This window comes from Lycium barbarum, chromosome 6 (genome assembly GCF_019175385.1).
Source record: "Lycium barbarum isolate Lr01 chromosome 6, ASM1917538v2, whole genome shotgun sequence".
In the NCBI taxonomy this organism is placed as follows: domain Eukaryota; kingdom Viridiplantae; phylum Streptophyta; class Magnoliopsida; order Solanales; family Solanaceae; genus Lycium; species Lycium barbarum.
In genome coordinates, this window is record NC_083342.1 from 105837726 (window position 1) to 105855423 (window position 17698).

Sequence of the window (17698 nt, forward strand, 5' to 3'; positions counted from 1 at the left end):
CTTTTTAGCATTTAATAAGGGTCGTTGGCACTTCTGTCCCAATTTTGTGCTAGTCTTTAACTTCCACCTCTCATAACAAACAATTTTTTCGCGGTGCATAAATTTATAAATGTTCGTACAATTTCATCTTTTATTTTTTAAACTAAAAATGAAATACTCAATTCCCCTGTCTTAGATAATTATATTTTAATCATATTTTTTTGCTTGATGTTTTAATTATGTTTCAAATCTTACATCGGCCATCTCTGGCATGTTGTAATTATTAAAGACTCAGCAACGAAAAGGAGATCTACGTCAGATATTTCACAAGCCATAATTCAACTTTAAGAAATTTTGTAACCTTATTGAACTTTAAGACTTTTTGTAGATAGTTATGCTCAACACACATTAAAGGAAGCTCTTCAATAACTTATCCAACATGGATGCAATTAGCAAGAATTGGTAACAGTCTAAATAGTGTAGACTTGTAGTAATTGAGATAGTATGTAAGGCTGTCAAAATACCTCGTGTGTTTTCTTAAACTTGTGTTTCATAAAAGGATATTAAACCAAATAATTTCTTGAAAGTCTGAATACTAAGATAATAGTAAAATCATAAGAAAAGATCGCGTCATTATCAACTCTCTTTTTCCAATGCGTCATTATCAACTCATGTTGCAACTATATAAGAAATCTAATGGAGTAAATGTTAACAATGGTGCATTTACTTGCAAACGTTAATTGTTAATCTTGTGCTCTTACACAATAGTAGTCTAGTTTGATTTATGAAATCATCAACGAAAAAAATGACTAGATGCTAAATTCAATCTGAAACTTCTGAGCGTCAAAGTTGCAAGTTGTAAAAGGTAATCCTCTTAACTTTCAAACACAGATGAATGGTTTAGTAAATTAACTTTGGTTTCCGACCTCCATCTTAGCTCAAAGCCCTCTAAAGGACTTGAGACTTCTTTTGTCTATATATGTAAAAATTCAAGGCTAACGAGGATAAAATCTTGTGAACACATCATCTTTCTGTTAAAAGTTCAACTATTCAAGTTAGTGTTGAATGCATCCTGATACAAACACGCCATTTTCATCATTATCCCCAGAATATTTCATTCAAAACTTGAATGATTAAAAAAATAGTTCCAAATACAGAAGCGCAAAACTTCGCCATTCGGGGCGATACCATAGCAAAGTCAGTAAGAACTATGTAAGAACAATGCGATGGGCTTTATAAATGGCCTATCACCAAATCTTCTCCACTAAAATTGAGAATACTAGTAACAAAGAAGATTTACAGAGTAAATGAAATGAGAGAGAAAGTAAGCATATAAATTAGTTTGACCAGAAAAGGTAATTTTTCTTCTGGAGATATTATTCACCTGCCCAAGTCCCAACAGTGCGGTTCTTGGAAGACTTATCGGAACATCCAAACCCCGGCCTTTGCATATTGAGTCATATATAAATCTACAGGCTCCCAACAACATCACGAGCTCTTTTTCTTGAAGAATTCAGTCTCATGTCCCCTCAAAACCAGAACTCCTTCCTTCAGCAAATGCAAGCTTTCTATTTCTTCTAAAAGCACCAAAAACCAAAACTCAATAATTACCACCTTCTGATGTGCAAACAGCAAAGACGTGTAAATTTTCCTAATTAATCGAACCACTTGGATCCCAGATCTACAAGGAAGCAATTACTCATGACAGCAGCAAGCAGCCAGTTGAATGCTAAACCTTTCAATTATTTTTGATGAACATCGCTCAGCTCAATCACCTCAAGCTACTCTAGACCTACAAGAAACAAAAGGCAAGCATGCTTTCCTCAATATGCAAACAAATATGACCATGCGGTAATTTCTATTTATCTTCAGAAAACTTTTACTCATACATCATCTAAGATAAAAGAATATCAGGGCGACTACACCTCAAAACAACATTACATACAGCAATTTGCTTAGCTAATGACTGCACATGAATCCAACTTTCCTAATTTTACAACCAACACCAATATGCGAAACAGGGAACAACCAAGACCCAAAAACTTTTCCGGTTTACTAGGTTTTAGGTTTCGGCAAGAACACAATGTAATGTAAGTTGAGGAAAAGATACCTGATAAAAGTAATCAAATAGCCAATAATCAGAAGATGGAAGGAGAGAAGGAGTTAGTCAGCAGATCCTTTGAAAGTCCAGGGCAGGGGTTTTGATTCTTTTGAATTTGAAGGGCAGCAGGAAGCATATAGCAATGTCCATTTGCAAGAAACGCAAATTCTCAATATTTTATTCAATGCAGCAAGCCATCAAAGCAAAAGCAGACAAGTGTGACTGTGTGAGTTAGCAAACTGGAGGTCAATTAAAGTGTACATAGGAAAGACGATTGCATCTCTGAGATATATAGAACAGTGCTCCTGACAAAGCTTTTTGGTTTGTTTTGTCACAAACTCAGAGCTGGAGGTGAAATTATCAGATGTTTGGACATGTAACCAGCAAAAACAATTAAAACTCTCAAATGATACCTAAACCAAATAAAGCTAGAAACTGAAATTGGTCACCACATAGCATGAGTATTTGATCCTTGTTCTTTTTCTTTTTCTTTTTCAAAAAAAAAAAAACCTCCAAATCACAACCAACTCATAGGAAAATCTCCACCCCAAAGAAAAAATAGAAAAATTGAACTGTAAAAAGAGTAGGGGAATGAGGGTGGACAATGTAGAAAGCCAAATGCAGAACACGAAATAAGTATAGAAAAGAATAATGAATGTACCTGATAAATATAATCCTATCACCTACTAGTCAACACCCGGTAGTTGAGGACAAGGTCTTCAGGTTTCTTCCATATATATGCACGGACAGTCGCTAAGCTCATATCAGGGGATAAAACCTGGTAAAAGTACAAAAAGGAGTTCATTAACCAGGAACCAGAGTGAGCAGAACCTACATATTACATATTGACCAATTATCTAGCCACATCCTTCAACATACACAGATTTCGTGCAGTCCACTAATGCAAAAAATTGACATCCGTACTTCCATACAGCACAAGAAAATGAAATGGAAAAACAAACAGTGCTTGAAATTAATGCTTAACCAGCTAAGTATCCGACACAATACAAAGCAGATATCTGAACTTGCCTGGTTACTGCACAAGATCTCAATGGATGGCTTAAGCTTTTGCCAAGGCTTCAGCCCAGTCCGAAATAAGCCGTCTCCTCCAATAGCTGGGTGTGTCACCTGTCCACCAGGAATTCCAGCAGTTCCATCTGAGCTTATGCTATCCAGTGGCTTCTCAAGAACCATCTTTTCTACAACATAGTTGATGACCTGAAAAACAAATAGTGCAATTTATCGAAAACCATTGGCAATATGTATGTCCATAGGCACCACAATGAATATGTAATTTTTGGTTGTATTAAGATTTAAGATTAAAGCATGTAGACTGATCACTGCAATTAACCCCAAACATTATAGGCTGTAGTTGAGGGATATAGAGTCATATCTAACAGGCCATCTCCAACAGAAACAATTTCTTGATGAACGTTTTAGGGCTTTTTACAAGGAGATGATTTATCCACCGCCTGAAGCTCCATCACAAGTAACAAGTAAGTGATCGTGTGGTCTATACCATGAATGGTCTAAAGTATTTAGACTATTTCTTAGATTTTCATCCCACCAAGGTTTGGACCACACCTACAACAATTGCATTAACAACCATATTCCAGATTCGCAGATAACCAGACAGTATTGTTTCATTGGATCAATAAGTTGTATAATCATCCAACAAAGTGGTTATGCGGTTGTATGACTTCCATTATTATTGACAATGATTCAAGGCAGATATTCCTCGCCATCTTTCTCTCAAGAACATAGGTGTTACCAACCTATATAGATGCTTCAGTTAGTTCATTGGCATATTCCTCCAGTATATCTTTGAGTTTCCTTACTACGTAAATGCATGGAACACAAGAAATAAGGGGTCAAGAAAAGAAAATCGTCCAAGTGTCTTGGTAGTATGCATAACACAGCAAGAGACACTAGTAGCCACTATTGATTCCGCCACAAGATTCAAGGTAAAGATGCTTACTTTGTGAATTCTTAATATGCGAGGTGCACTCAGCTTTCCTTGGGTAAGGATCTGGACAGTAGAACCCTCACATGGATGCAAGTAGAAGCTACATCTGCAAACCCATTAAGAAGAGGGGAGAAAATGGTCAGGGAAAAGTGATTTTGCACATAAAGAAGGAAGATCACGTGTTTTTCAAGCATTGCTGCTACTCAGAGAGTTAACAGAAATGTAAGTGCCTTCTAAACAAGTGCTCTATAATTTCAACATGCAAGTTAAGCACTGTGAAGAAAGTATAATACAGTTATAATGGAATATTACTTGGTATTTTCCCTGGGAGGCAACCGATTGTTCATCACACAATCCATTACCCACCATGGCATGTCCTTTTCATCTTCTGTTCCATCTAAGTCGGTAATCTTTTTCCTCCATGGGCCACTTTGAGAACCCTCGGTAATAATTGATGGAGGGGATGCTGCTGAAAATTCAAAGGGAGGATATACTGCAGCATCATTGTCAGCATTACTGTCCGCTTCAATTTTTGACGCAGTCAAATTCCTTGTAGGTACATCCTTTCCAGCTGGGGCTTCCCCATTGGCTAAAGCTTGAGATCCAAATCTCTGCTTTCTTTTGGTTAACCAATGAGCCAACAGCCCTTTAAGAGTTTCTCGTGCCAAATTAACCTAAGCATTAAAAAAGCCAATCACAAAATTTAGTTCATCTCTAGCAGAAATATACAAAAGTTTTATCATGTGAATGATAAATCAGGAAGTTTATAAAAAAAATCTGATTGATTAATTAATTAATAGTAATAGTAACCATATCAAGGTATTGGGTGTCTTCAATCTACTGTTAGTATTACTACAAAGCACACCATATACTATAATTCAACTCCCAGAACTAGTTAAAACATCACATTTGAAAAAGTCAGGTCTGTGATACATTCTGCATAACCATCCATGTACCTTCTCACAACAACAATAAGTACAATGCCTTGATCCAAAAACTATTTAGGTTGGCTTTACCAATCCTCTATACCCGTTCTGCTCGATTTAGGCCCATTTCCTTCAAATACAAAATGATTTGTCTTAAGACAGATTAGGAGTTCTCTTTTTTTGATAAGGTAAAGTTTACAGATTAGGATTTCTCTGAAACTATAGATTCCCTAATTCTCACATTTGTCCCTGCAGTCACATGTAACTTTCTTACCAAACTAAAAGGACTCCTAGTTTCCGTTAACGAACGAGGCTCAGTTGGTTGAGCAAGGGACTTCCATAATGGAGGTCTCAGGTTCGAAACCACCTGCCTACGACAGCAGGGGATTTGCCTTCTGGGTCGAGCTCGTCGCACGGCGCTTGCCTAGTGCGGGTTATCTCTCCTGTGTGATTTGCGGGCTATTGCACAGGAGCGGGGGTCACCCTGTGCGCACCCGAAGGGCAGCGGCTGCGGGTTCCCTTGTCTTTAAAAAAAAAAAAAAAAAGACTCCCCGCAAACACCGGAACTAGTGGAAGTGTACCAGCAATAACTAAATCTTAATTGCAAGTCGCAACTAGTTGTTTCGCCTATATAAATACTTTGCTTCAGTTGTTTTTTTCCTTCATTAAGTCCACGTACATTCCAAGATAAGATCTTCTGAGACAACTTTCTTCCGTGTGTTTTTAGGTCTACCTCGGCCCTTTTTAATGTCGTCTATCAGTAACTTGACTAAACCATGTTGCACAACCTTCTCTTAGTTTATCATTTATATATGCTACTTTGATGAAAGATAAAGAAGACCAAGAAATCCAAGAAAACCAAGAAGCACATGATTGAAATACAAAAGAAAGAAAGCCCAAGAAGCACAAGATTGATGATTAATTTCTTCCAAAAATGGGAATTCTTGTTTCTTGAATCTTTTTCTAAATAGGTTTCTTGTTTCTTGATTTATATTATAGTAATTTCCTATCATTAGTAGGATCTTATCCTAGTTCTAGTAGGATTCTAATTTTCTTTATTCTTTTCGTTGTAGAATAGGGATTTTACTTTCCTTGTTTTTAGCTATTTCCTTTCCAGAATAGAATAGGGATTTGTACTCATTAAAGAAGAGACCAAGGCCTTTATAAAGAACTCTCATGCTATGTAATAGAGAATCCACGTTTTTAGCATAACCCTAAGTTTGCAATAGAGTTATTTTCTCTATTTGGTCTTCTTTATCCTTGTTTTTGGTTCCAAGCAAGGTGATGATAGTCTTTATCTTGTTCAGTTACGTGTGGTGTTTCTTTATCACATTTATTGATTTCAAGAGGTGACTTAGGAACTTTATAGGTTCTTGACCTTTCAAGGACACTTTTCTTGATTACAAATTCGTTTTTCCACAGCCAGAATTCTGAATTTCTTCCCATTGTTTCACCCTTGATATTTACTTGTTTTAAACGAATAAATAGTTATTCTCAGAGTTCAAATCGTCATCTTTCACCTCGTTTTAGAATCACCTAATTCCGAGATATATAAGCCTGAGATACGTCCGTTTCTTGAAATCTGCCCATCAAATCGCTTCAAGAACAAGATCCTGGTCGATTGGTTCTTCGTTAACTCGAAGAATCACATCATACTTGCACCCTTTTTTATAACCGAGAAACTCCCTGAGCGAGTGACGCACAGTTAGAAGCTCGGTGGATAATTAGCCCACTCTCCACTTGAACACCAGCCTTTTGTCTGTGGCATGGTTTGAACCTCTGCTACTTGCACCTTATATCAAATGTGATCAGTTATAATATCAGTCCATTTTACTGAATGGGTAGATTGGTATTCAGAGAGGGAAGCCCATTTTCTCTATTTCTTTTTATATGGGGAGGGAGAGTGGGAGGGGATGATTTGTTGAGTGGTTAGGAATCACAGCAATTTGCAAACTTAGCCACCGAGTAAGATTTCTTAGGGACACCGAAACTTGTAAATTAAGATTACAAAGACGGATGCCAATTCTCTGAATAGGTGGGCAACAAAAAAAAAAAAAAAAAAAACAAGATCAGCAAAATGATTTATCACTATCCCCTCTAGAAGAACGTTTTTAGTAAACCATTCTACGACCTGTAAGCTAGTATTGACATCCAATTGAAGCTAATGGGTATATCTACTAGGTGTATATGCTAGGTCAATACAGGTATAACTTATCGAAAATTTCTAAAACCACAGAGGAAACAAAAATAAAAGATAGACTACAAAATAAAAAGCATGTCAACATCCAACTGTTGTTCTTAAAGAAGTCCTCTTAGTCTCTTACTTTCGTAAGGCAAATAATTGCATACACATTCAAATGGAAGCTAATTAAGATCTGAAATATAATCCAAACCTGAAAATTTCAGGCTTGACAAATGAATTACATAACAAATGTAAAACACCAAAATAAAGAAAAATGAATTAGTCAAATCGCCTATCTCTAACAAAGTTAGATTACTCTATCTAATAAGATATTTTTCACGCAAACTTTAATGCTGACTAGTTGGCGAAAGGGGTGAGATGCCATGTCTATACTTATTAAATTTTGTTCAGCATTAAGAAAAACAGAAGCTAACATGCTAGTTCCTGTAAAACTATCTTTTTTGGCATTCAATCTTGATGAATAAACTAAGTAAAAGAGAAGCCAAGAGACCATATAATTCAACAACCAGATGGGAGTAATGGAAAAAAACTAAAGTGGATTTACAAACCAAACGGAAACTTGAAAATAAAATAACGCTATCAGTAAGTACCTTGTCATCTTCAGGCTTCCCTGGAATGCTGAGGTCAGCAGAGTACATCTCAGCAGAAAAGCATTGTGGCGTATCCAGATGTACAGCCAAGCTTCCAAGCCTAGTGTCCACAGTGAACCATGCAGGGATGCTCAACTAAAGAGGCAAATAATATCAGAAGAAAGATTACATGTGAAAGTTGGATAATTCTACAAAGATATTTACAAAAAAAAAAAAAAAAAAATCTACAAAGATATTTACCATCTCAAAAAGTTCTTCTTTCTTCTTCTCAAATGAAACCTACATTTGGAAAAAAACACACACGGTGAAAAGAAGTTAAGAGGACACAGTAAGAAAAAATGTTGAGAGGCAGAAGGTGACAATTCTCATAATTCAGAGAATATTCTTAAAAGCGTTTGCTCAAAACATATCATTGTAGCTTAGCACGCTATTAGAAACATTACATTCTAACCTCTCCATAGTTGTGAATCACAGTGCCTCTAGTGATCTCCCACAACTTCACTGTACCAGCAGTATCCTTTAAAGACATAATCCATTATCAGGTTACTGAATCATATTCTTTATAAGACAGTTTAACCTCATTAAGAACAATAAGTCATAAGCCACACGGGTATAAAAGCAAAACAAACTTACTTTAGTCAGGACATGTCTTCTGTTGTTCAAAATCTCATGCTGCACTATTCCTGGAGTTCCACGAATGCTGAGAGATGGTTCTTTATAAACAGGCACCTACATTATTGGCCAATTGTGCGCTTTTCAAGATTTAAATATATGCGACGAAAGAAAGAGAAGAGTATTTAATTTGGAAGGGGCAGATAGATGGTTCCTATTCAGTGAAGTCATGTTACTGCATGTTAGTAAAAGAAGCCAACCAAGAAACTTATAGGTCATGGAAGAAGGTTGGAACTCTAAGGCACCAGCGGAAGTATTGTGTTTTACATGGCTACTTATCAGAGAAGCTTGTCTAACCCAAGAGAAATTGCAAAAGAGAGGCATACAACTAGTCAGCAAATACTTTCTACATGGAGGATAATCTGGAACAAACGAACGGTTTTTTTTTTTTTTTTTTTTTTTTTTTTTTTTTTTTGCATTGTCCTTTCACTTCTCAGATTTTGCTATGTTCTCCCATGTTCTGAACCTGAAATGGGCCATGCCTAATTCACCTGCTGATCTGTTACTATGCTGGCACAAAAAGGGCTTATCTAAGAAACTGAAGAAGGCTTGGAACTCCATACCTGCATGCATTTGGTGGTGCATTTGGAAGGAAAGGAATAGAAGTGTTTCAGTGGAAACAACAGCTCTGTATTGAAGATCAAATCTGAATGTATACTTTTGATTTCTTTTTTGTGTAAAGTGGAGTAGATAGATGATGCGGAATCCCTATTGCAGTTCACCGACTATTTTGTGTAGCTTAATTTTTCTGGGGTTTCAGTATTTTTTTGTTTGTTTGTTTGTTTCCCTCCCTTTTTGGATGTAACCACAGCACTTTCTTAGTGCTAATTTTTTACATCAATAATACTTACCATGTAAAAAAGAAATAGAGAGAAGAGAATTAGGGATGAACAGCTTGAATATTCCATCAAGCATGTTGGAGATTAAACAGTGTTTACAAGTAATCCTAAAAAGGAAACGAAAGTAATTCCAATTCCTAATTGCATAATCATAGGGATTTAAAACATCAACTACCTCACTATCAAAATGCTATGAATGAAGTGTTGAATATCTAGCATACTAACATCTCACTAGTTTAGTCATCTCCTTATTCAGTTGTGTTGCAATTGTTCATCTTAAAAATTAAAGTAAGATATTGTTTCCAATTAAACGGAAATAAATATTTAAATTAACAAAGGCGTCTATTACTATTAATGATGGAACAGATTTTCTTGGAAACAGTACAAATTAATTACTGAAGTCCACATTTCATCCCCCATATTTTTCTTCTGATCTTTTCTTTTATTCATTTATAGTGATTTCTCGGGATTGAGCGTCTCACTGGGCATCCTTGCCAATTGCAAAATTGCTGGTTTAGATAAGGCCTTCAGGTAGTATTTTCATATTAATCCTCAAATATCTGGGAGAAACTTCAGTCCAATTTAGATATCTGCATTCACCGTGTCCTCCCTTGACTATAATTACATTAGATGGTCCTTTTCAAACTGATGTCCGCACAAGAATCAATTGAAAACAAACAAGGATCACGAACAACCATTTGGCCACATAAGGGATAAAATGATTTTGACAAAGAAAATCGATGGTTCATGAAGAGCTCACAAAAAATAATCAGTCCTAATCGACTCCTCTTCAATAATTCCAGAACAGAGCTTACATCTTTGAATTTGATAAGACTTTCTTCATTCTCTATTGGTTAAGTTAAGACCCAGAGAACATAGAGTAAAAAGAACATAAAAGAGTAAATATTTCTTCTGGAAACATACTAAACTCCGCATGAAACAAGAACAACTGATAAAAACTCAAAATCCAGACACATCCTTCATGTGCTCACTCGTTAAACAGAAACATTTTCCAGTTCTCATAAGCAGGCATTTTTAATGCATCCTATCTCAAGAGGAGTCCACAAATAGCAGCTAATTTGGAACCCCATAGATCAACTGGAAACATGTTCCAAGAACCTTAGCGATAACATCAGCAAAGGATATAAAGGGGTTGAAACTCACAGGTGTAGATCCTTCTAGAGAAACCCTTGCCCTGGAAAAGGACAAATTTCCAGCCAAGAATGAGCCCCCTCTTTGAAAAACTTTCTGGGGATTACGCACTTCCGCGGGCCACCTATGTACAGATGAATCAGTTGTGGCCACCCAAATGCTGTCATCATGCAATGCTAACTGCAAGATGGGGTGTTCCTTTGTGCAGAGCAATACACTCTCCCTTGTTGCCAAATCTGTCAAGTACAACTGCAAGTGCAAACCAAAATTTAGCAAGGAAACAATGGATATGAAAGAAATGAAATCTAGGGAGGGAGGAGGAGAGAGAGAGAGAGGGAAACATATTGGATAAGTTGTACTAAGCTCACTTACAGAGAGGTCTCTCCCACCACTATAAACATGACTAAATGTAGGAGTGCTTGCAAGTGACCATACAGAATCCGTATGCACAGCATAAGAATGCACGCATCGCTGCTGACCTAGATCCCATAGTCTGAAATGTTTGAGTAAAGTGAAGTTTCTAATCAGATAAAAAGACAAAACTAGCGTGAACACAAGATGCGATTTGGAAAATATGTATAATCTCTTATCACAAAACAATGTAAATGGTTGAACCAAGTGTTTACTTCACTAACATGAACTTGAATATCTAAGGATTCAACCCTAAACCAACCTAACAAGCCAAGGAAGCCATTGTCTAGGGAAACAAAGTAATAGAATTATCAATACTTACCTAATCATGGAATCAGAAGATCCAGATATGCAGAACCTACAAAAATGGAGGATTAGACCATTATTCAAAAGAATTCAATAGGTCGCACTAACCATACACTGAAGGCATTAAAGACCGCCCCAACCAGTATAGGAACTCAAGCCAAAAACAAAACATCTAGATATGGATACAAATGTATTTCTCTACAGTTACATAGACCATCGACCAATAATGTAACTCTATGTTGGGGAAAGAAACAAAATTTGCTCCTTCGAAACTCGGGGATGATGGGCCCACGCCTCTGCCAGCAACTGGTACTAGGTTAAACTATCAATTATAATCAGTAGGCGGGAGCTTGCCATTGAAGTGATGGGATAAAATACAATATCTTGATTAGAAAAACATTAAATGTTTTCAAGAGCAACACCGGGACTTGCGCAGGCGTTTGCCCCTTATGATTTACCCAGTGTATTCGCCAAGTATGGCCTAAAATCACCCTTGTACGTGCATTCGCATTAGATTGTCCATCCTGTATGCCTTAGAAAAAATTTCTTTCAAGTATTTGATTATAACTTATATAGTATCTTGTTTTATGATTAAGGATTTGTGATTATTATGTACATTTATTATTATACCTAGACAATAAAATCAGCTTTTGCACATTTTTTCTCTTTGAAGTACAAAAGTTTCCATGTACCATCTATACTAAAATGTTATTTTTATTTTAACATATTAGATAATAAAACTTTGTGGGGCTTACGCCCTACCCGTGATATGTAAAACGCCCCCCGCCTTAATAAAAGTTTATTATAATCTATCTTCAGTGATGCTTAACCAAAGTGTATTAACTTCAGATCAGCTGGAAGCAACGGTATTTTAGATGAGCAAAGAAGATGCAACCTGAGCTAATAACCCAGTCAAAACACCTTCATAGCATCATTGTTTATTCAACATACCTGCCAGTGGAATCGAGCAGCAGAGCCCTAATATTATCTGTATGACCTTTTAGCTTCATGGTCTTGGAACCAGTTCTTGCGTCCCATACGCGCACAACCTTGAAGAAAATCAGAACATTGTCATACACAGCTTCTTTGCTGGTAGGCTAACTGCGCATTCCAAAATATTAAAAACTAATCTAACAAACAGAAATATACCTTCTCAGTACCACCAGAAACAAGAAGGGATCCACTCTCATTCATTGCCAACGCATATACTGACTCCTTATGGCCTTTTGCAGTCACAGGAATATATGCTTGAGACTGGGTCTGCAAGGAAATATTATTGCTCGAACCGATAGGACGGATTGTCATGGGCAATGAACTTCCTGAACCATTGACACCATTTGAACAGTCTTCTTCAGTGGCATCACCCGACCTAGATGTCGGAGTAAGTGCAGCTTCAAGATCCCATATGAAAACCTCACCACCAAGACCAGCAGATGCAACAACATTGCTCTATTATCATGGTAACAACAAAATCAGAAATTACTGCCAATTAAACTCACATTAAACCCGAAAAACTCAACCTCAGTTTCGGCCATAACTTTGATTCATCAAATTATTTTAAAATACTAAAAGATTTTGCAGAAAAGCTGTACATTTTTTTCTGCTGAAGCAAGGCTGGTGACATAATCGGAATGCTGCCGGAGTGTCTTAATACAAGATCCACCAGATAAGCCATTCCACACCTAATGATCCACACAATTTTTTCAGAACGAAAGAAATTTCCGAATTACTTTTAAATAGAAACTGTCAAAGTCGCACTTTATACAATAAGAGATTCAGAAGAGAAGTAAAACCTTGACAGTGGTATCTGAGGAGCATGACACTAATGTGTTACTACCTGTAAGAACTGCATCATTTACCTGCAGAATTATTGAGCCCCAAAAACAACTCAAAACTAGTGATATATTCATAATAAACGTGATATATAAAGGGTATAGTTGCATCAGGTTGGAATTAATTTAAGCATTTAAAGGACAAGGCAACAACACATCCTGGTATGTACACCAAGTTGGAAGATTTGCTCATCTAAACCCGAGAATTCCATGCCAAAATGGAGCAACTGCAGATACTAAGCAACTGCAGATACTAAGCAACTGCAGATACTAGGAACTAAAATACTTGGTGATCCTTACCTGAAGAAGAATAAATCTGGCGAATACAAATATTCTTTCTTGAGTAAATATATTAAAAAGTTGATGAAATTAAGCATCAGCAGGATCCCAGGGAAATACAATTAGCAAGGCGGACAGGAACAGTACCCAATCGACATGTGACTCAAATGTAGCAGAGCAGGTGGCACCATCTTTAGCCAATGCCCACCTCTTTAACGTGCCATCTCTACTCCCAGTAAATAGGTAGTCACAACCATCAGTTGCTGATGACTTCAATACGGACAAAGAATTTACACCTGCACAATGCTGTAAAGAGAAATATGTAATGAACCAAGGGTTAGAAATTATTTAGCAGAGATGAAAGATAGAGTAACTGAACAGAATTTGTTTAACTGCAAAAAATAAAAGGTATACGTGAAACATTGATGCACTTTGCTAATATATACTATTTTTTTTTTTTTATCAAGTAAATATATTTCATTCATAAACAAGGCCAGAGAATTGGCAGCATACAAAGGGTAAAGAATCTACAAAAAGACATTTTTTTCAAACTCCACCCATTCTTCTATACAGCAAGGAATTTTATGGGTGCACCAAAAGTAAATAAGTGACCGAAGGCTACTCCTCAACTGAGTAAAACTCGACTCTACCCCCTCAAAAGCTCTCCTATTTCTCTACCTCCAGAAAACCCACATCATCGCTAGAGGAACCACGTTCAATGCCCTAAATCTTCTCCTCCTTCTCCCACTCCTCCAACTGAACATCAAATCTTTAATAAGTTTTGGCATTGCCCAAGAAATTCTAAACCACCTAAACATATCCCACCATAATCTCATGGTAAAATCACAATGTAGAAGAAGATGATCCACGTCCTCGCCTCCTTGTATATGTAACACCAGCTGATGCAGACAATTTTCCACTTTCTAAGATTTTCTACCGTCAATATCACGCCTCTAACAGCTAGCCAAGAGAAAAAGCACACCTTCCTCGGCACCTTATATATCCATACTGCATTACACGGAAACAAACCTTCCTCCCTAACCCAAGTTCCTCATAATAGGACTTAACAGAGAAAGCTCCCTTAATTCCCCAAACCGCACCACAAAGCATCAAGGTTATCAACCGAATTGACTTGTCTGTGTAATAGGGCCAACAATCTTTGAAACTCAATCACTTCCCAATCATGAAAACCCCTTCAAAATCTCAAGTCCCAAAATTCTCTCCACCTTGTGTCCCCTTAATTTGCTGAACTGTCAAGTCTGGCATGATATTCTAAACAGACTCTGAAATTCATCTGTCAATAAGTTGTCCCCACACCACCTATGACTCCAAAAGTTCACTCTACCCCATCTCCTACCTTGACTGAGATATTTACACTAAAACCATCCCATCCTTCATTATATTAGTGAGAAATATTAAAAGAAGGCGAAAGATCTTCAAGATAACCACCTTGGAATATAACTTAAATTAAATAAAGACAAATTTACATCAAGAAGTTCATTTCTTTTTTGGTTGCCAAACCGAAGGTGAGAAGAATCCTTCACCCGTCAATAGCATTTTATAACAAACAATAAAAAATAGAGAGAGAAGACGGAATGAGGAGATATCCATTATAATAATAACCTTACAAAGATTTGGGAAATAAAAAGGAAAAAATTAATGACTCAAGTCACAGGAATTATGCTGGAGTTGTACGAACAAAGATCAGCTTGTGCTACATTTCTTTGAACGGTAAATGGGAATGAACTTGCAATTTGCTACCTAACTTAAAATGTTATACACTATACATAGGCTTCCTCATATCACGGGACAATGTATTTTAGAAACCTTGATTAAAAATTACTACTATTACTTTTTCATAACCAATTTTCCAAAAAATAAAAACTACTATTACTAAGTTATACTCCCTCCCTCCCAATTTATATGACACTCTTTCCTTTTTAGACTTTCAGTCAGTCCCAAAACTTGTAAAGCCAGGTCACTTTTAGCTTAAGTTAAATTTTAAAAGAAGTCCTAATACATAGTGTATTGAGACCTTGTTAGTGGTCTTGATGTTTATGTTGCTCTTTACAAGTCTTCTAATTTAGGCTTGCGTTCTCAAGTTTAAACTTGAATTATATGGCAGACACTACATCTGTTAGTGTCTGTGGCATCACCCAATGTACTCCAAATAGGTTGAGAAATAAACACTACATCTGTCATGTTTTGTCATAGTGCAGTCCGAGATGATTAGGGGATTCAGGTACCTATTCTCACATATAGCATCTGTCGCAGACATTTTCTCAGATAAGCCATTCCATATAAGTCAAGTTTAAGCTTGAGAAAGCAAGCGTAATTCAAAATACTTGTAAAGAGCAGCATAAACTTCAAGACCACTCACAAGGTCTCATAACACTATGTACTAGGACTTGTTTAACTTAAGCTAAAAGTGACCTGGCTTCACAAGTTTCCACTTCTTCCTATTGAAATAAATTAATCTTATGCACTGCATCATTACTCTTATCCTCTTCTCTTCTTTTCTAAAGGACTGTTAGTGTTGTATTTTCTTTCCATGCTTACTGTGAAATCAACATTAAGCTCTTTTGAGGACAGTAGTTTGGCACATGATATCTCAACGAGATTATTCTCTTTGCTACTGTCACAGCTCATCATATCCACAGAGAAAAAATAACAACAAAGTTGAGGAAATAATTTAGAGATATGTTCAGAAAAGTCTATTGGAAACAACACTCAGACTTCAAAGAGAAAAGCAACTAAACGTAAGGATATCACATGATGCTGTTTGAACCCAAAAAAAAAAAAAAAAATCATAATTTCCACTCGGCTTGGTTTACCTTTCCGGCTATTGAGAACAGATAAATAAAACAAAATGCACATATATATAAAGAGAAGAACAAAAGTAAGGGAACCCTAGTTTATACACAAAAGAGGACAGCTTTCCAACAATGAGTCACCTTAGTGTCATCTGCATCATTCAAAACATAAGTCAACCTCTTCTCCTTCCTAGGCCGAACCGAATTGGATGTATTGCCTGCACTTGCTACACGGTGCATCGCAGAAATCCCTAACCAATAAAAATGTGGACATATCAACATTCTCCAATCTCTCTCAAACCCCAAAAAGGAAATCTTTAATTAAGACAGTACAAATATCCAAAATTATCATCAAGAACTAACCTACAACTCTATTCTAAGCAGATTTTAGCCTTAGCATTTAATCTCAACCTCAATTTTTCTCCAAATTCCCTCAACTCCAGGAAAAAAAATGTTTTTTATCAGTTTCCATTAACACACAAATTAGTTCACCATGAACTCATTACAAGAAAACCCAATTCAAGAAATATGACCATCAATCAGGATAAGAATTGTTTACTCAATTAGAAATAGAACAGAATCAGATCAAATAACTATGAATTTTCCACTTATAGACTAGTCAAAGACGTAAAAACCATAGATTTAATCTAAATTCAGATACCCAAAATCAAGAATAACGTTGTGGGCACTATTAGGATTTGGTTTAAAAAAAAAAATACTTGCAGATTACAGAGATAGAAAACCAACCTACTTCATTAAAATCTGCACAAACAGAGAAAAAAAAAAACCCTTCTTTTCTCGTTTTTAGCTACAATTGGTTTCTTGGATTTCAATTTTGTGGTACTCTTTTTCTCTTCACTGTTGAGATTATTAGAAGATTATAAGTATTGCCTTGTGTTGTGGTCTCTGTTGAGTTGGAGACGAGGGTGTTTGTTTAGTGCTTTCAGATGAACTGATCTTCCTTTTTCTTTTCTTTTTTTCTTTTCTATAGCCAACACAGCTGTTGTTTTATTTTTATTTTTTCACTTTTGGGTCATCTGACCACTTATTATTTTTAGACCATTGGAGTTGTAACATTATTCTTTCAACTTCAGAGGGGGCACTAAGGGTGTCAACCGGTTAAACTGTAACCGGTTTAACCGGTAACCGGAACCGGTTAAACCGGAACCGGAACCGGAACCGGAACCGGTTATACCGGTTAACCGGTTCCGGTTAACCGGATATTAATTTACCGGTCCGGTTCCAAATTTTTTTTAACCGGAACCGGACCGGTTAAACCGGTTAAAATTAAAAAAAAAAATAGTATATATATTAAGTATATATTGTATATATAGTAGATATGTATACATAGTATATATATTAAGTTATACTTATATATATATATATATATATATATATATATATATATATATATATATATTAAGTTATGCATATATTTAGTATATATATTAAGTTATACTTATATATATATATATATATATATATATATATATATATATTAAGTTATGCATATATTTAGTATATATATTAAGTTATACTTATATATATATATATATATATATATATATATATATATTAAGTTATGCATATATTTAGTATATATATTAAGTTATACATATATATAGTATA

At 35.9% G+C, this 17698-nt stretch overlaps 1 protein-coding gene across 4 annotated transcripts; it reads right to left on the reverse strand.

Moving 5' to 3' along the window:
* Nucleotides 1–1052: 1052 nt before the first annotated feature.
* LOC132645226 (uncharacterized) lies at nucleotides 1053–17104 on the reverse strand. 4 transcript variants are annotated; one of them, XR_009584047.1, is made up of 20 exons: nucleotides 16817–17104; nucleotides 16211–16320; nucleotides 13404–13562; nucleotides 12939–13004; nucleotides 12738–12827; nucleotides 12295–12594; nucleotides 12097–12194; nucleotides 11162–11197; nucleotides 10801–10921; nucleotides 10441–10677; nucleotides 8399–8494; nucleotides 8217–8282; nucleotides 8006–8044; nucleotides 7766–7900; nucleotides 4359–4720; nucleotides 4059–4152; nucleotides 3110–3298; nucleotides 2742–2858; nucleotides 2090–2186; nucleotides 1053–1771 (listed from the first exon to the last, which is right to left on the reverse strand). XR_009584047.1 is itself a non-coding variant. In XM_060362083.1 (19 exons), exons 2-18 carry the CDS (start codon nucleotides 16307–16309, stop codon nucleotides 2760–2762), a joined length of 2286 nt encoding a protein of 761 aa, XP_060218066.1. In that variant the 5' UTR covers nucleotides 16310–16320; nucleotides 16821–17103; the 3' UTR covers nucleotides 1053–1771; nucleotides 2742–2759. The 4 variants fall into 4 exon arrangements, 2 of the variants coding, with proteins under 2 accessions (XP_060218066.1, XP_060218065.1); XR_009584048.1 differs by having other exon boundaries at nucleotides 2090–2302; XM_060362083.1 differs by lacking the exon at nucleotides 2090–2186 and having other exon boundaries at nucleotides 16821–17103.
* Nucleotides 17105–17698: the final 594 nt, after the last annotated feature.

Excerpts from the sequence above, each read along its gene's own strand:
- LOC132645226 (XM_060362083.1), bottom strand. The coding sequence starts at position 16,309 with ATGCACCGTGTAGCAAGTGCAGGCAATACATCCAATTCGGTTCGGCCT. Across the intron at positions 13,563-16,210 it reads ATGATGCAGATGACACTAAG|CATTGTGCAGGTGTAAATTC; the intron begins GTGACTCATTGT and ends TTCTCTTTACAG. Across the intron at positions 12,195-12,294 it reads TTTCTGGTGGTACTGAGAAG|GTTGTGCGCGTATGGGACGC; the intron begins GTATATTTCTGT and ends ATTTTCTTCAAG.